The sequence below is a fragment of the Chiloscyllium plagiosum genome, unplaced genomic scaffold (genome assembly GCF_037043375.1).
Source record: "Chiloscyllium plagiosum isolate Xiang-an unplaced genomic scaffold, Cpla_swu_hap1 HiC_scaffold_10, whole genome shotgun sequence".
NCBI lineage: Eukaryota > Metazoa > Chordata > Chondrichthyes > Orectolobiformes > Hemiscylliidae > Chiloscyllium > Chiloscyllium plagiosum.
In genome coordinates this window covers 52604384-52624370 of record NW_028270148.1, presented here as the reverse complement: position 1 = coordinate 52624370, position 19987 = coordinate 52604384, and the positions used below count along the sequence as shown (strand labels likewise).

The 19987-nt window shown below is 39.9% G+C and overlaps 1 protein-coding gene and 1 long non-coding RNA gene across 6 annotated transcripts in view; one reads left to right on the top strand and one right to left on the bottom strand.

The window, feature by feature from the left end:
• Positions 1–19987, top strand: part of LOC122552838 (deoxyribonuclease TATDN3-like) — a 47891-nt gene that overhangs the window by 13902 nt on the left and 14002 nt on the right. For 4 of the 5 annotated variants that reach the window (XM_087991342.1, XM_087991341.1, XM_043695861.2 and 1 more), the window contains exons 4-6: positions 3682–3766; positions 4949–5011; positions 15604–15713. In XM_087991342.1, coding sequence (XP_087847468.1) covers positions 3682–3766; positions 4949–5011; positions 15604–15713 — 258 coding nt within the window. The remainder of the gene's footprint in view (positions 1–3681; positions 3767–4948; positions 5012–15603; positions 15714–19987) is intronic. The other variant, XM_087991343.1, reaches the window with a different exon arrangement.
• LOC122552840 (uncharacterized) lies at positions 2570–11592 on the bottom strand. The gene is made up of 3 exons (XR_006312520.2): positions 11528–11592; positions 4101–4172; positions 2570–2824 (listed from the first exon to the last, which is right to left on the bottom strand). It is a non-coding gene; the product is annotated as an uncharacterized LOC122552840 (long non-coding RNA).

Below are 19987 nucleotides of genomic sequence, written 5' to 3'. Positions count from 1 at the left end.
AGAAAGTGATTGAAATACTTTGGGGTTGAGGGCCTCCAATGGGCACATGATGAGATGGAAATGCTGATATCAAAAGTTTTTCCTCAATAAAATATGGCTACAACAACAACTGAAAAAGGTCAACACCATCCAGGGTAAACCAGGTCTGATAGTAGCACTTCAATCACTTACACCCCGCCACATTGCCTCACAATAGCGACAATATGTACAATCTATACAAAGCTCCAACAACTCACCAAAGTTCCAGAGACTGGTCTTCCATACCTTTGACCTCTAGCACCTAGAAGGACAATGGTAGCACATGAATGGGAACATCATCACCCTCAAGCTCCCTCCAAGCCAAATGTGATCCTGACTTCTTACTATATTACCAATCCTTTACCATGCTGGGTAAAAGTCCTGGAACTCTTATCCCTAACAGTATTGTGAATGTACCTGTAGCACAGTGAGTGTGCCAAAACCACATGGGGGACTGCAGTGGTTCAATAAGCATTGTCAATCCCACCTTCTCTTGGACAATTAGGGATTAGTAATAACTTCTTACCTAGCCAGTTATGCTCACATCCTGTGAGTAAATTTTTAGAAATATCTAGTATAGGTTTGCCTAAAACTTTGTGCTATGGTTTTCCAGCACCAGCTGACTTCCTCCTGAGGTCCCAGCCCCAATTCGATTCAGTGTGTGCAATATCAAGAATGGCTGAAGGCATTAGATACTGCAACGGCTGCGAACCCTGAAACATTCTGGTGAGAGTATGTATGAATGGGGCTACAGAACTAGCAACTTTCCCATCCAAGTTGTTCCAGTATAGCTGCAAAACTGGCATCTACTCAAAAACGTGGAAATTTGCATAGGTATCTCCTGTGTGCAAACCTCACTAGTTGGAGACATTCTCAGCATAAAGATGTTTGTAGTTATTGGAGGTCAATTGAAGATATTGCTGCAGGAGTTTCTCAAAGTAGTGTCCTGGGGACAACCATCTTCAGTTGCTTCATCAATGACCTTCTTGTCATCATAAGGTCAGAAGTGTAGGATGTTGTTGATCATTGTACAGTGTTTGATTGGCACCCATCCATCACCTTCAATATTCACTACCTTCACTGCTGACACCCAGTGGCAGCAGTATGTCCCATCTGTACAGTGCACTGCAGTAATTCATCAAGCTTCTTCTAACAACAACGCCTTCCAAACCTGTGACCTCTATTACCTGGATGAGCAATTGCAGCAGATGCAGAGCAACACCATCTGAAAGTTTCCCTCCAAGCCCCACACTATTCTAACTTGAAACTATATTACTGTTTCTTCATTTTGGCTGTGTCAACTTTCTAAAATTTCCTTCTGAACACTATTGTGGGACTCTACACCCCAAAAACCACAGCAATTCAAGAAGGCAATTAATCACGTCCTGCTCCAAGGCTATTAAGGATGAGCAATCAATTCAGGGCTAGCCAGTGATGTCCATGTTCCATGAATGAATAGAAAAAGCTTTTCATCATTTTCTGTCTCCCAATATGATGTCTAATAGGTTGCTGTTCGAATTCCCCTCCACCCTGTGTTATCATGAATACCACATTTGGATGTATGTTGTTAAATTAATGGTCTGACCTAATCTCACAGATACGTTTAAATGTCCTTTTATGGTTTCATTGCCTCATAGTTCCTCCCTATCCCAATTATCACCAATCCCACATTTTTATACAAGGCGCCTATCTAATTGTCTCCCCCAATATCACAATTACAGTTAATTATTTTATTGTATTTCAGTCTCATAATTCATCCCACTGTATGTTGTACCCAATTGCATATTTTGTTGTTTGCTCAATTTGCAGAGATAAGTTCTTGTTTGACGATTCTAACCTCCATGCAAACAAGTTGCTGATGCTGATCGATCAGAAATACCAAACCTATATCATCACTGTTAACAAATCCAGTCACTGAATCTAAAAAAAATCTTAATATAATCTAAATGGATACTTGGCCTGGTCAAAGGAGAAAAATTGCTTCTTTGATTTCAGATGAGAAAGAAATTTACTGATGTGGTGAGTCAGGCAGAAGATTTTTGTGATAATCTGGCAGATTTTCCTGCTTGATATAACTTGTGCACACAATTTCATTCCAAATCTTTGATGACGTAAATTCGGACAGAAACAGAACAGTATAATTGAGTGGGTGAAAGCCCTGTGTGGTATGTTTTGAGCTAGAGATCAAAAGCTCTCAGATTTGATTCTTGATTTATGATAAGTCATTGATTTAAACGAGAATGACAGTGAAAGCAGTGTTCCCAGGTTAGAAAGGAAGTATCTAATTCCTGCTGGAAAAGTATACATAAATAAATGTTGGGAGAGGACAGGACCAAACTTAGTTCTGATGCTTCACTTCTAAACCCCATTAATAAATGTTTCATATAAATGGTTTTAATGGGCTCTAAGCAGACTGAACTAATTTTCAAGCAGACTTAAAGGTTTTGAACTAACTTGTGTTTGTGGAAAACAGATTAAATAATGTGGCTCATTGTTGATATCTTGACAGTTTTTCACTTATTTATTTGAAGGATATTCCACAGTTGTTTCATAAGATACAGTTTTCTTTTAATAAAAATAACAAGTTGGTTAAACTCATTATATTATTTCTGGTCATTCTTTCTGGTCATTCTTTCCAACATCAATCATATATCTATGGTATTGATCCTTTCGTGGTTGCCAACATCAATGATTATTGTTTCAGACAGCTTGTTCTCACAATTTCTTCCTGTCCTGTTCCATCCTGTTTCACCCTGTTGGCTGCCTTTTGCACATTTTATAAAATTACATGTAGATTCACACTAACCTGTTAGGAAGATGGTACTTTTTTTAATCAGTGCAGACAAAACCACCCGTATGGTTCTGTCAGAACTTGCACAGTGTTGAACAATGTTTGAAAATATTTAAACTTGTACTGACTTGACATGATTAACATTGCAAACAGATATAGTCACAGAACTTGATTGTTAAACTTACATTGTAGAAAAGTGAAGTAGGGAAACACCAGAATAGATAAAGCACTCCAAGCTTGCTTTTGACTAGATGAAAGTAGTCCTCTCTATTCATGATGACACATCATTAATCATTTCTACTTTGAGATAGATACAGTATTACTATAGGATCTGTAGACTTGCAGTATTCAATAGATTTTGAAGTAGATGGCATCCAAGGCTCATAAAACAGGTGCTCTCTAATAAATAATTTGCACTGCAGATTTATGCATTGACGTGGTTAGACTTGTATAACATAGAGTAGTTGAGACATTTAAGACAACACTAGGTGAATGCATGGGAGAGACCTCAATAGAAGAAAGTGTTGATAAATGAAAGTAAGATAGGAAAAGACTCATGTAGAGTATAAATGCCATCATAGTCTAGTTAGGCTGAATGATCTGTTCCTGTGCTGTTAATTCTAGGTAACAATTCAGTTAAATGGAATATTTGCTCATTAAGTTAACCTACAAAAATAATGTGTGAAACAGCCTAAACAACAGTAGGCCCTGTTAAAATGCATTGAATGCAGGTTATGCCATTGTGAAGATTTCATGATTGAAACCGCTAAAGAAAAAGGAATACCTGTATAATACTCCTATTTACCTTCTTTGCTTCCTTTATGTAGCTTATATTTCTCATTGACAAAATAGTATTGACTATTTATTTTCAGGTATTCAGGATTTGTGCTACCATGCCTTGGTGTTCATCCAGTGCAAGGAAATCTACCACAAGAACAGCGTGGAGCCACTTTGCAGGTAATTGCCGGCAAATATCAGTGTCATTTTTCAAGATGTAAGTGTGGAGTTTCATTGCTTTAGGTTTTGAATTGTTTTTGATAACATTAGACGTATCAGTTTTAAATTTTAGAAACTTTTGTAATGTCTTTTTTTCAATTCTTTTTATCTTGTGATTTTTGGATTCATCAATTTGAATTCATCTTTCTCTGTAACCCTTCTCCTGTTCATTTCTCAAACTTTTTATTTCATTGTTACATGAATCACAAAAAGTTAGCATGCATGTACAGCAAATGATTAGGATAGCAACTAGAATGTTGGCATTTATAGCAAGGGTAATGGAATATACATGTACCTGTAGGAATATTTTACTCCAATCTTGGCGAAACCACATCTGGAATAAGGTGTACAGTTTCAATCTCCGTATCTGGAAAAGGATACAGTTGTTTTAGAAACAGTTCAGAGAACTTTTTTCTGGGATAAAAGGCTGATCTTATAAAGATGGATTCAACAGGTTTGCCAATCCCTTTTGGATTTTAATAGAGTGAGAGATAATCTTATTAAAATATATAAGTTCCTGAGGGGACTTGATCAGGTGGATACTGAGAGGATGTCTTCTCTTGTGGGTGATTAGAACTAGGAGACACAGTTTAATAAGAAAAGTTCTCTTCTAGTACTGAGATCAGGATGATTCTTTTTCTCTCGAGAGTCATTAGTCTGTGGAATTTTCTTCTCTAGAAATTAGTGGAAGATGGGTTATTGAATTCTTTTAAGACTGAGTTGGACAAATTTTGAATGGCAAGTGAGTCAGGATTATGGAAGAGGGGCTGCCAGAAAAGTATAGTTGAGACTACAATCATCAGATTTACAATGATCTTATCAAATGGCAAAACACACTGGAAAGACAAAATACCCCACTCCTGTTTCCATGTGTTTTTTTAGAGATATACTCTGTTGTTTAATAACGTCCTAAATGCCTTATTGTTCAAGTTGTGCTCACGCTACCAGTGGGTTCGTAGGCAACAAGTATAGAACCTAGCAGCACAATTGTATGCCTGACTAATGGGGTGCACCATGAGATGCTGTTTGTGAAAAATTTGGTCCTTTTGTGTTTGTGTTTTGTCAACAAATAAGCATTGATCTCATCTGTTCATTTTGGATTGTTTGTTCTCTATTTATCAAAACTCATTTTCTCTCCACCAGGATTTGCAGACTGCACTTCCATTAATAGAAAGATATAAAGAATATTTACTTGCAATTGGAGAGGTAATTTCATTCAGTTTTTCAGATGTTCTGTTTTATTCTATTCATGAAACATAGATCCTGGGCAACAAAAAAATCAGACAAAATCCATATTGTAAAGGTAAGAAATAAAAAGAGAAAGACGACATTGATGGGAGCTACTGTATAACAGTAGCTGTACAATGGGACAGAGAATAAATCAGGTGATACTGAGGGCATGTAATAAAGACAGTATGTTAATTATAGGTGACTTAAACTTTATGGAGTTTGGGCTGGTCAGACTGGAAGACGTAACTACAAAGAGGAATTCATGGAGTGTATTTGGCACAGTTTTGTAGAACAGTATGTTATAGTTCCAACCAGGGATCAGGCTGTTTTGGATCTGGTGATGTGTAATTAGGCAGGTTTAATAAATGATGTCAGAGTAAAAGACACCCTTAGAAGCAGTTAACCATTGCTCGAAAGAATTTAGCATTTGGCTTGAGAGGGAGGGATTTGGATGGGAAAGAACTGTGCTTAAATTAAATAAGAGTAATTATAAAGGAATGAGGGCAGAGTTGGCTGGAGTAAATTGGGAAAGGAGCTCAGCAGCAAAGATAGTTGAGGAACAATGGCAGACATTTTAAAAAAATGATTACTGGCTTACAACAAAGATATATGCCAGTGAGGAAGAAGAATTGTATGAAAGGGATAAGCCAAATATGGTTAACCAGGACAGTTAAGGAAAGCATCAAATTGAAAGAAAAAACAATATGGCAAAGGTTAGAGGTAAGCCAGAGGATTGGGAAAGTTTTAAAAGCCAACACAAGATGACCAAAGTAAAGGACAAAATAAACTTTGTAAGGGTAACCTTGCAAGCAATATCAAGACAGGTAACATCCTTTAAATACACGAAGAGAGAAGCCAAAGTGAACATGGGCCCCTTTGAGAACAAGGCTGAGGAAGTAATAATGAGGAACCATGAAATGGCCGAGGAGTTAAATGAATACTTTGCATCAGTCTTCACAGTAAAAGACAAAAATGGCATTCCAACATTACTAAGGGGAAAAAGGAGGAGAGGAAATAAATACAATAACTATCATTAGAGAACAAGTGCTAGGCAAAATAGTGCAGCTAAAAATGTATAAGCCTCGTGGACCTGATGGGATGCATCTAGGATATTCGAGGATCTAAGTACAGGGATAGTGGATGCTCTGACAGTAACCTTCCAAGAATGCTTAAAATTTGGAAGAGCGACTGGAAAACTGCCATTGTAATACCTTCATTTAAAAAACAGGTTACTGTGAGCCAGTTGGTTGAACATCTGTTGTTAGAAAAATATTACAGTCCATTATAAAGGATGTAATAGAATACTACCACCTACAAGATTCCTTCTAACTTACGCAGCATTCTCTTTTGAAACAATATTTCTTGTTGCTGGGTCAATATCCTGAATTCCCTTCCTTATAGCATTATGGATACACACACGTCCCAAAGACTGCCGCAATTCAAGAGGGCAGCTCACCATCACCTTCTCCAAGATAATTAGGGATAGGTGATAAATGCTGGACTGGCCAGTGATGCCCACATCTCATGAATGCATAAAGTAAATGTAAAACATATAGAGCATACCCAAGTAAATTATACAGACCAGATTCACTGGTGATTTAATTTGGAATAATAAATGCAAATTTTCTACAACTCTTTAAGTTATATGATATGTAATTCAATTATTTAATTTAATTGTGTAACTTTTAAAGTTCTGTAATTTTGGGACTTGAGATGACTTAGATTTTTTTAAAAATTGATTTTTTTTCATAGGATGACATTTTGATATGTGCGAAATGAGTACAGTAATTTGAAACATTATATATGCCAGAGAAGAGCAAATTGACTTTGGATCTTTGGATCTCATTGGGTATTTCTTTGTTATTTTAGTTTTTTTATAGTCCAGTTGATAGCAATTAGTGGTTATGATTATTCAATAACTCCATTATCATTGTATCATTGCAATTGATGGGATGGTAGAAGGGAAACTAGATGGACCAAAATTCTCTTACATTAAGCAATTTCTATTGTTCTCTGAAAGCAGTGCAATGGCATACTCAGTAGTTATTCAATGCTTACTGATGAATAAGGCCAGGTTCTAGATTTCATGGACAAAGTGTGTTTGTACATTTCGTACATCTACCCAGGCATTCACTCATTAACCAATACAGCAATTTACAAACACAGCTGTGATACTCATTAGTATAGAGGACTTCTTGCTTTAAAGTAATTGTAAGTTCCTCTGAGTTTATTGCCTTCTGATGCTTGTTATGATGTTGGTGGAGACCAGTAACTTGAAAATAAATTTTAAACTCTCAGCTTTAACTGAAAGACTTCTACTATTAGTACTGACACTAGAAGTGTGCATATTCTTCTAGTCTTGCTACCCTACTGCTCTCATACACATTCACACGCAAACCAATCAAAGACACCCGCATACACATGGGCGCTCTCTCTTTTACACTTTATTCATTTATGGGATGTGGATGTTGCTGGCTCGGCTAACATTTCTTGTCCATCCCTAATTGCTGGTCAAACATGTAGGCCAGACCAGGTAAGAACAGCAGATTTCTTTTCCTAAAGGACATTAGTGAAGCTTTCAGGAAGAAAACATTTTTGGTCAGTAATGATTAATTCTTGAAAGAAACAAGGATGAAGTCAGGAAAGTTCAGGTGGCTGGCATCCTGGCAGATACTGACAGGTCATGAAACATATACAGTTTTCTCTGGATCTTTGCAGATCAGGAAATATCAATGTGACTTTATTTGTAACTACCAACTCACACTAGTAAATCACTCTTGTGTCCAGTTGAATATTTACGTATCCAGCTTGTTGCCATCAAATGGTGAGGAGTACAGAGGAAGAAAGGGGCTAAATCAAAATGGAGTTGGATGGAGAGAGAAAAGCACTATATCCCACCATCTCTAAAAGGCATTGAGAGTATTGGCGGACACTGCATGCTCCCTCTCCAAGGACTCCCAAGCAAGAATTTAGTCTTGGAAGAGGGGCGGGCAGTTAGCAGAAATGACCACCTCCAGTCTACTATCTGGACCTGTTAATAGCCAACTTGGCCAGACCCACGAGCAGATCCATGAGGAGGTACACTGAACTGCCCACATCCCTTTGCACCGGATGCCCAAAATATATTTTCTAATCAACCTGTTCAGTGATGTTCCTACGCAGCTCTTGGAGCAGGTCGGACTTGAACCCACGGTTCCGGGTTCAGTGGTAGGGTCATACCACTGTACCACAAAAGTTATTGGGTCTGCTTTATTTCTGTTCCTTTTGTTTTTCATATCTAGAAGTGTTAACTCATACAACCGAACAGCTTTCCCACCACCAAATCACTATAACTTTATTTGTTCACAACCAGCAACAAACACCAGTAAACCACCATACAGCCAATTGGATATTTATGTGCAGAAGCCCTTAAAGTACAGTGCAAAACATCAAAAGTGAGTCGGCCATTTTGGGGGGGTGGAGTGGTGAGGGGGGGTTGGGGTTGAGGGAAGGGGATAAATCAAAATCGAGTCAGTGAGGGAAATATCCCTCACAGTACTCACCTGTCTCTAAACGCTTTGAAAGCTTTGAACGATACCATGTGCACCTCCTTCAGTGATACCCAAACATGAATGTAACCACAGAACAGGCAGACAGTCAGCAGAGATTACTCACTCCACAGACTGCTGACTGTTTATCGCCAACTTTGCCAAGCCCAGGAGCATACCCACGAGGGGTCCACTGATGTGCGCACATCCCTCTGCACCAGATGTTCAAAGATCAGGAGCATGGGGCTGAAGTGCAATAAACTTCTTAACAAAAGATATTTTTAAATAACTAAGAAGGGAGGGCAATCATCAACAACAAATATAAACATGATCTACGGCCTCCGCAGTGCCACAAAATAAGCAGTTGGGCTGTGCGTGGGTCTGCTTTATATATTTTCTAATCGACCTATTCAGCGATGGTACTACACATCTCTTGGAGCAGTTAGAACTTGAACCCAGGCCTCCAGAATGAGAGGTAAGGACACTTCCACAGCACCACAAAGTTTTTTTTAAATTTAGTAATCAACCTATCCAGCGATGCCATCACACACCTCTGGAGTACATGGGACTTGAAACAGTCTTATTCATGGTCCAGTGTATAGCTGAGCCAGCCATCACCTTATAATGTTTTCTCATCAACACATTCATACATGTTATGATGCACCTCTGGAGCTGGTGGGATCTGAACCCAGGTTTCCTGATCCAGAGGTAGGGAAACTACCACTGTACCACAAGAGCTTCCATATTTGCTTAATAACTTTTTTTCATTTTTTTTAATCCGGAAATGTTATCACACATAACCAAGTGGCTTTTCCATCACCAAAGCACTGTGACATTTTTTTCTACCTACTATTCACCACAAGTAAATCAGCTGTGCAGCCAATTAGATGTTTTCATGTAAAGCCCATTACGGGTAATGCAAACCATCAACAGTGAGGGAGGGATAGGGAGAGCAGGAGGAGATTGAGCCTCGTGTATCAATCTATTCAGAGATGTTATGACACCCACCTGCAGCAGATCGGACTTGAACCTGTAGGGACAGTACCTCTGCACTACAAGAGCTCTCACACGGTCTGCTTTAGTTTCTTAAAATTAGCCTGTTCAGAGATGTTATTACATACCTCTGGAGCAATTGAGACTTGAACTCAGGCCTCCACAACCGAGATAGGGACACTGTGCCACAAGGGCTTTCTGGGTCTGCTTTTTTTTCCTCTACATCCGGAAATGTTACAGCACACAATGAAGTGAATTTCCCACCACCAAATCACCGTGAGTTTTTTTATCTGTTAACCACCACCAGTAATCACCAATGCAGCTAATTAAAAGTATAAATGCCAAGCCCACTGTGGGCAATGCACTGTATCTGCTTTATGCGATAACTTTGAACCAACCTTCTCAGAGATGTTATTACACACTTCTGGAGCAGATGGGACTTGAACATCGGCCTCCTGGCTCAGAGGTAGGCACTCTACTCAGGTGAAACTTTATTGCTGGAACAGCACAGCAGGTCAGGCAGCATCTAGGGAACAGAAGATTCGACGTTTCGGGCACATGCCCTTCTTCAGGAATGAGCAGAGAGTGTTCAGCAGGAGAAGATAAAAGGTAGGGAGGAGGGACTTGGAGGAGGGGCGTTGGAAATGTGATAGGTGGAAAGAGGTCAAGGTGAAGGTGATAGGTCGGAGTAGGGTGGAGGCGGAGAGGTCAAGAAGAAGACTGCAGGTCAGGAAGGCGGTGCCGGGCTGGAGGGATTCGGCTGAGACAAGGTGGGGGGAGGGGGGATGAAGAAACTGGTGAAGTCCAAGTTCATCCCCTGTGGTTGGAGGGTTCCCAGTCGGAAGATAAGACGCTCCTCCTCCGACCGTCGCGTTGTTGTGGTTTGGCGGTGGATGAGTCCAATGACCTGCATATCCTCGGTGGAGTGGGAGGGATATGCAGGTCATTGGACTCATCCACCGCCAAACCACAACAACGCGACGGTCGGAGGAGGAGCGTCTTATCTTCCGACTGGGAACCCTCCAACCACAGGGGATGAACTTGGACTTCACCAGTTTCTTCATCCCCCCTCCCCCCACCTTGTCTCAGCCGAATCCCTCCAGCCCGGCACCGCCTTCCTGACCTGCAGTCTTCTTCTTGACCTCTCCGCCTCCACCCTACTCCGACCTATCACCTTCACCTTGACCTCTTTCCACCTATCACATTTCCAACGCCCCTCCTCCAAGTCCCTCCTCCCTACCTTTTATCTTCTCCTGCTGAACACTCTCTGCTCATTCCTGAAGAAGGGCATGTGCCCGAAACGTCGAATCTTCTGTTCCCTAGATGCTGCCTGACCTGCTGTGCTGTTCCAGCAATAAAGTTTCAGCTTTGATCTCCAGCGTCTGCAGACCTCACTTTCTACTCTACTCAGGTGATGAATTCTAGTTGGTCAGTCCAGTTACTAAAAGAATTCATACTTATCGAACTCCACCAGGAGATTAATTAATGATTCCCTCAGGGCTCAGAGATTATCATACCCTTCTTCAAAAACAAGATTGAGAAGCTTATGGAATTATTTGTCATGAAATTGAGGCTATATAATCAACTGTTACTGCTATTAGCCACCCTTTCTTTCATCCACCAGTCCAAAATTCCTCTTAAGTCTCTCTTTGCTCCAAGTTCTAAACTTACATTCTACACTGATTTCTTTTCCATCAGCCCTCTCAGAGCTTATTTTATCCATGATACCAACCTGTTACTCCCTTGACTCTGTTCCCACATGGTTGCTAATCAACCAACTTCCCTTTCTGATTATCACATTAACTGAAATTCTTAATGTTTCTCTTTCCTCAATTTGTTACCCTTCCCTTCCAATCTGCCGTCATTATTGTTCTCAAAAAAAAACAAACAACCAGCAACTCCTCCATCATTCAAACTATCACCTCGTCTCCAATGTCCACCTACTCTTCAAAGTCTTCAAGCATATTGTCACCTGATAAATCCTCCTTTTCAGAGACTCAGTAACTTTGAATTCTTCAGTAGGTTACCCTCAGCACCTGCCATTGTATTGAAACAGCTTTTAGCAAAGTGACAAATGTTATCTTGTCTGTTTGTAACAAAGTAAACTGTACCTTCTTGATCTTCTCAGGTTAAGTCAATACAGTTTCGAAAACAAGTTACAGGTCAGAGAGTAAAGAGACATTCAGGAATCCTATTTCTGGTACAGCAGGAAATGGTAAAACTATATATTGATTAAACCAGAAGAGAGAAATAACAAACAGGTGAATAAACAGCAGTGCTAATTGACAGGTCAGAGTGTATGGCCCCAGTAACAATTCTATAAATGAATGCGTGAACTGTAAAGAATAAATAAGCTATAGGACAAATTCAAATTGGAGATTTTAGCATAGTAGCCGTTACTGAGACATGGCTGCAGCATGGTCAGAATTGGAAACTAAATATGCCAGACTGTAGTTTTACAGGACGGATAGGGAAAATTGCATGAAGAGTGGAGTAGCCTTACTGATTAGAAACAAAATCACTTGTGGTGTGGGAAGCTATACTGAGGGGAAAGCATCCCGTGGAGACCTTATAAATGGAACTGAGGAATAATAAAGGATCTAAAACAGTAATAAGTGTTTTGTACAGACCCCTTGGTAGCAGCTCTGAAGTGCTAGATTATATAAATGCAGAAATTAGGCAAGTGTGTAGTAAAGCCATGGGAGTATAATGGAGAATTTTGACTTGAACATAAATTGCGAGAGGTAGAAGTAGTTGTCAGAAAAGTAATGAATTTCTGGAGTGTGTCTGGGTAAGTTTCGTATAGCAATATGTCCTCAATGCAACAGGGAGGCCACCAATATTGGATTTAATAATGCGTAATGAGCCAGATTTAATTAGTAACCTAATTATGTATGAACTTTTATCAAATCATGATTATAACATATGTTTGAAAATGAAAAGCATGAGTCAGCTACTAGAATTTTAAATTTAGGTAAAGCAGACTTTAATAACATGAGACAAGTTGGTCACAGAAAACTAGGAAAATCTGCTAATTCATAAAACAATTGAGAAATGGAGAATGTTTAAACAAACATTTAATGCAATACACAAGCAGTTTGTACCCCTGAAAGGGAAAAGCTCTATTTCACATAGAAAAAACAGCTATGCCAACTAAATAGGTAAGATTTGGAAATGCCAATGTTGGACTGGGGTGTACACAACACCAGGTAATAGTCCAACAGGTTTATTTGTAAGTACCAGCTTTCGGAGCGCTGGTTTGTGGAGTATAAGATTGTAAGACACAAAATTTATAGCCAAAGTTTACAGTGTGGTGTAACTTAAATTATATATTGAAAAAGACCTGGATTGTTTGTTAAGTCTCTCATCTTTTAGAATGAACCTGTTGGTTTCAATTCTTTCATATGTAAATCACAGAACTTTTTAAAAGTTACATTCTCAAGTGAACTTTAACAATTGGTGTCATGTAGGCCCAGATAATGCATTTAAGGTGCCCTGTGTGAGACTGTTTGTCTGTGCCACAATGTTCAGACTGATTCTAATGTAAAAAATGGATTTATAGAATCTTACATGGATTCATGCAGTTTTTGAGAAAAATAATATGAAATTATATGCAAGTACCCACAAACGTTTATGTGCGTGTATGCCTGTGTGTGTGTGTGTGTGTTGGGTTGGGGTTATGAGTGTCTGTGAGAGAATGTGTATATGTGCATGAGTGTGGAAGTGTGTATGTACATGAGTGTGGGAGTGTATGTTTGAGCATATGAGAGAGGGTCTGTGTGAATGTGTGGGTCTGTAGGAGTGTGTGTGTCTGTAGGACTGGGTGACCTGACCGTCTGGTCACCGTCCTCCAAGGCGGACTTTGGACAGGCAACAACGCAAAGTGGCCAAGCAGAGGCTGATAGCCAAGTTTGGTACACATGGAAATGGCCTCAACCGAGACCTTGGGTTCATGTCACAATACAGGTGACTCCACTGTACTTCGCGCACAGACAGGCACGCTCTCAGACACAGCCACAGACCCATACACTCACGCAGACCCTCTCTCATACATAAGCTCTCTCTCATATGCTTACACATACACTCCCACACTCTCATGCACACACGCACCCTCTCACAGACTTATACCCCTTTCCACTCACACTCGCACACTACACACACTCTCTCACAGACACTCATAACCCCAACCTGACACGCACGCACACACACCCACATGCTCACGCATACACATATAGGTTTGTGAGGTGAATTTGTACTTGCAGAATTACATTTTATTTTGCTCAAAAACTGCATGAATCCATGTAAGATTCTGTAAATCCTTTTTTAGATTAGAGTCAGTTTGAACATTGTGGCACAGACAGTCTCACACAGGGCACCTCAAGCCTTCAGTGCATTATCTGGGCTGACATGACACCAATTGTTAAAGTTCACTTGAGAATGTAACTTTAAAAAAGTTCTGTGATTTACATATGAAAGAACTGAAATCAATATGTTCATTCTAAAAGATGAGAGACTTAACAAACAAACCAGGTCTTTAGCAATATGTAATTTAAGTTACATCACACTGTAAACTTTTGCTGCAAATTCTGTCCCTTAGGATCTTACACTCCACAACCACCTGATGAAGGAGCAGTGCTCTGAAAGCTAGTACTTCCAAATAAATCTGTTGGACTATAACCTGGTATTGTGTGATTTTTAACTAAATACATAAGAACAGTATAAAACTAAAAGGAAGACTTCCGAAAATGCAAAACACAGCACAGATTTGCCAAATAGGAAAGATAGAAAGACCAGCAAACGGTCACAAAGAAGCTGATAAGGTTACTAAAAGGGATTACAAAAGGAAACTTGCAAAGAAACCTTCTTTAGTCATGCTATAGGAAGAATGTTGTGAAACTTGAAAGGTTCAGAAAAGATTTATGAGGATGTTGCCAGGGTTGGAGGGTTTGAGCAATAGAGAGGCTGAATAGATTGGGAATATTTTCCCTCGAGCGTCAGAGGCTGAGGGGTGACCTTATAGAGGTTTATTAAATCATGTGTGGCATGAGTAAGGTGAATAGTCAAGATCTTTTCCCAGGGTAGGGGACTCCAAACTAGAGGACATAGTTTTAAGGTGAGGGGACAGAGATTTGAAAGGGAATAGACCAAGGGGAAACTTTTTCATGCAGAGGTGGATATGTGTATGGATTTGCATGCAAGGACTGCACAAAACACTACATGGGACAACCAGGAAGACAGCTAACGATCCGCATCCATGAACACCAACTAGCCACAAAACGACACGACCAGCTCTCCTTAGTAGCCACACACGCAGATGACAAGCAACATGAATTCGACTGGGACAACACTACTATTATAGGACAAGCCAAACAGAGAACAGCCAGGGAATTCCTAGAGACATGGCACTCATCCACAGATTCAATCAATAAGCGCATCGACCTGGACCCAATATACCGACCACTGCAACGGACAGCTGGAACTGACAACCGGAAGCGGCAGATTCAAACCACTACAAATGCCAGAGGAAAGATCACAGAAGCGCTTCACAGGATGCTCCCAAGCACTGAGGATGTCACCTAGACAGGGGACGAAACGTCTGCAACACAAATTCCAAGCTTGGCAAACAGAACCACAACAACGAGCACCCGAGCTATAAATCTTCTCACAAACTTTGAAGATTAGGATAATTGACTGTAATTATCAATGAATCCCATCTCTCTCTTTTTAAACTAGTGGTACATTGTTTGTAGTTTTCCATTTCTCTGGCATGATTTGTCGAACAGAAAATTGGAGAGTAATGCTCACAGCAGATGTTGGACTTAATATTTGGAAGTTGGTAGATTTTGGGTGCCTAAAAAGTATTTACAGAATGGGTAAAAGAAATTGCATTGAATACTGAAGCTCAAATTGTGAACACTCTTGTAAAGTGAAGCCACATCAGAATTAATGGACTAAAAATATTTTATCATTTTCCATTGATAGATTAATATGTGTAGCTTGAGTATGCAATTATGCATCAAAGATCTCATACTTTGTGTTTTATTCTAGGTTGGATTGGATTTCACGCCACGATTTGCCAGCACTGAGGCACAGAAAAATGAACAGAGAAAGGTCTTCATTGAACAGATTGAAATTGCAAAGCGCCTGGATTTACCTTTGTAATGTAGAACTTTATTTCTGTGAGAATTAAGAGCTGGGGTATAGTAAAGTCCAAGCTACTTGTCATCTATTTATGGCCAGAGAAAATTATTGTACAGACTGACAGTTCAAGTTTATCAGCTGTTTGACATGACAACTATTTGATTAATAGTATAATGAAACAAACTATTTACTTTCCCAAACTCTCCCATCTATTTTCTTACCACTGTTCATAATAATGCTATAGTACATACATTGTGCCTGATCAAGTTACAATTTTCTTTGAATGGATACATTATTATACAAATTTTGAGGCGTGATTGTTTGCAGAAGAAGCCAGATATACTTTACAGCCATAATTCCTAGTGTGAGGAAGTAGTAAAATTAGAGACTTAATCATTCAATCTGCCAGGTTCCATTAACCACCAGTAAAAAGGTGAGGGGACCCTGTTAAGGGGAACACTGGTTATCCTGCAGCTATTAAATGTCAAATTGAATGGCCTGTTGAACTCTGTCTCAGAGTGCTGGAGATCTACCTGCCTTTGATTGGTTGATACGTTCTGAAACCAGACTTTCTGATCCAGGAGCATGGAAGTCTCACCTTCATTTATTAACAGACAATTGCCATTCACCCCTTCTGGATCAGAAGTCACATCTGAATCAGAGGCTGAGAGCTCTTCAACACTTGGGGACAGAGGCATGCAGTACTGAATCAGGATTTGGGTCATTGTTTGGGACTTGCCAGTTGTCATGCTGGCAGGCCTAAGAAAGGGACTGAGGTTTATGCAGGCATGAGGGATGGCCACCCTGGGATGGGGGTATCATGTTATACCAAGGGTGTGGCCTCTGATGGGTCCACGATCCAGTTAAGAAGGGCCCTTCCTGTCCCTTCCCTGTGCAAGGAAATCTTTTGGCGTGTCTGCTTGGCATGGTTTTCTTCTGCTGCCTGTTAAATCCTGGAAATGATGAGATGAGAGACTCGAGTGAGCTTTAATTATCCATTTAGGGGCTTCAGTTGGTCCACTGGCAGATGAGTATCCTGATGGCAACCCAATGACTGATATAATTACTTTAGCAGGATAGGCAGGAAGGTAGTTGGCAGGCTTCCTGCTGGATTTTAAAGTCATCGTACCTTCAAACCAATTGGCAGGGTAGTGGTAAATGCAGCCCTATAGAATCGGTACCTTTGCAGAACCAGAAATTTCTGAATGAGCCAATTTATCCTGAGGTTCCACAAGACATCACGTGGTGTGATGTACTCCAATTGTAGTTTTATTCTGCTTCAGTTGCTGATACACGGGATTCTAAATTCTAAACCCATTGTAAGTTGCACTGTTTAAAAGTTGTTCACCCACTTATCAAAATAGAAATAAAGGTCAAAGAGATCATCCTCATTGAAATGTCTTGTAGAACCTTTCAGTGCATCTTGGAAGACACAGCAGCAATTGTAAAAAATAATGTTAAAGTTATTTTCAGGAAGCCTACTCCTTATTTTGTGTCAAGGTAATTATAAGATAAGATTTAAAGGTTGCTTAATAGTGGGGGATAGTTAAACAGCTAACCGGAAGAGGCCTCATGAACACCCCCATCTCTAATGTTGATTAAGCCTGCACATGAGTACAAAAGACTAGGTTAAAATGTTTGCAACCATCTTCAACCAGAAGTTACAATTCGATCCATCTTGGCCTCCACCTGATGCCCACACCATCATGGATGCCAGCTATGGGCCAATTTGTTTCACTCCACATGATGTCAACAAATGGTTGAATGCAATGGATACATGGAGCAAAAGGTATCAGGCCTGATAACTTCTCGGCTTAAGATGTGTTCCTGAACTGGTTCTGGCCTTAATCAAGCTGTTCTATTACTGGTACAGCATATATCAAGAAAAATGAAAATCTGCCCAAAGACAGGATAAAACCAATCTTTCCAACTATCACTCTATCAACTATTCTCAATTATAAAAAAAAGCATAGAACAATACAGTAAACTATGTTATCAAGCATGTAATAACCTTTTTACTGACTCTGCCAGACTACTTGGCTGCAGACTGCCTTAGAGCATTGGTAAACACGATCAAAGCTGAATTCCAGAGTGCGGTGAAATTGTTTTCGCTGATGTCAAGGCAGCTTTTACTAAGTGAGGCATCAAGAATCCTGAGTAAAATTGAAATGAGAGCAAATCAGGACAAAACCATTCATTGACTAGTCAGTTCTAGCGCAAAGAAAGATTGTTGTAATTGTTGAAGATCAAGTATCTCAACCTCAGAACATCACTGGGTGAGTTCCTCAGAGAACTGTTCTGGGATCAGCAATTTTTGACGGCTTCATCAATTACCTTCCCACCATTTATGAAGTCCAAAATCAGGATGTCTGCTAATGATTGCCTCGTGTTCAATTTAATTTACGCTCCTTGGTTAATGACCATGACTATTTGCAACATGAACAACATTCAGGCTTGGGCTTCTAAGTGGCAAGTGACATTCATGCTACACAAATGCCAGGCATGATCCAGTAGAGGGGATGTAAATTTGGAAAATCCCCCTTCAGGGCCAAAACTTTCTAAAAGGAATGGGATAAGTGCCTGAAAATAAATGTTGTGATAGTAGAAATGGACTGTGGAAATGGGACCAGCGTGTTGTTCTTGCAGTGATCAGGCAAGAAGACAAATGGACACAATAAAGGCAACACACTTGCATCTGGTAACAAGTGGCTTGTCCAATGCACGACCACCTGAGTCTGCAAAGGCTTCAAGGTCATTGTTTTCACCTGGACAATGTGAGTCCTGGACGGGATGTGAGACATTCGTTAATTCATAAAGTGACAGCTGAGCAGAGGTAGAGAGAGAGAGCGCGAGAAAGACAGTGCATGAGACAGAGGTGGCAAAACCCGAGAAAGCTGCTAGAGTCTTGAATATGTTGCCAGCATTCCCTCCATCTTCCCATTGTAGGTTGCTGCAGTCCTACTGCCAGCCTACATTGCAAACATATTTTCCATTTTCTGGACTAATTCTAATATCCTCTCCCACACTACCCAGACTCTGTACCCAGGGGGTTGGAGGCCAAATCAGCTGTTATGACTGGATATGCTCCTGCACTGTCCACCTGTTTTAATTCATGTGTTGTAAGCGTCTGGAGCAAATGGAGAGAGGCTTTCCCCTTTAAAAGTGACTTGCGGGTTTATTTTCATATGGACATATGAATCAGGAATAGAAGGTATCTCCAAGCCTGCTCTGCCATTCAGTGAGGTCATGGCTAATCTGTTCATGCCTTATTTACTTTTCTTTTTGAAAATAAATGCAGGATAATATTTTGGAGTTTGTCTGACTGCCTGAAGGGGTTGGTGTGTAAAATAATTTTTTTTTGTCAGTAAAAAGTTTTATGGAAAAATAATTTACCTAGTTTTTCTTGACATTATTATTTGAAGTGCATTTGATGCAGATGTTAATGGAATTGGTGAGAATAGGAGAGATTAAGGTTGAGGGAGTAAGGCACCTAAAACAAGAGAAGTATCATGGTCCATTATTTGCCACTGTCGTCTTCTCGCGTAATTAGGGATGGTCAATAAATGCTAGTCTTGGCAGAAAACTCCAGAACCTGTAAATCACTACCTTTTAAAAATGGTTTCCTCTTGTACATGATTTATATGTTGAAGAAAGAGGAACAATTTGAGAGTGTAAAAAAAGTCAGATTAATTGTTTAGTGCCCCAGGAGAGCCAGACCACTCCACCAATACCAATCCAGCATAATCTGTAGACCAAGATACATTCTGAGATATTTCCCAGAATCCCTATCTGAAGTTACTGGTCCTTAGACAGTCCGTACATGCTCATATTCTGAACACTTAATCTGAACTATCAACAACTTTTCTCCCCCAGCACTCTACACCCCAGCACCCCATACCACCCTCCCACAACTATAGTAAAAATGCTGTTCCCTCCGTATTTCACTTCAGCTCTGATGAAGAGTCATCTAAGCTGGAAAAGTTAGCTTGCTCTCTGTCCAAGGATCTGTCTGACCCGCTGTGATCTCCAGCATTTGTTGTTTTCAGTACAGATTCCAACATCTGCAGCAATTTGCTCCTCAACGATCCAACTAACTCTTTCAGTTGGAGTCCTTTATTCGGCTTCCCTAATATTTCCTTTGTCTCTTTTGATTAGACTTCTGTAAAGTCCCATGAAATGATTTCTTCATTAAAAACGTTAATTAGACAAAAATGTTTGTTCAGTCATAAAACTTTGAGAATTATTTGACTCTATCAGCTCACATGGATCTGTTTCCTCTCAAATTCTGAAT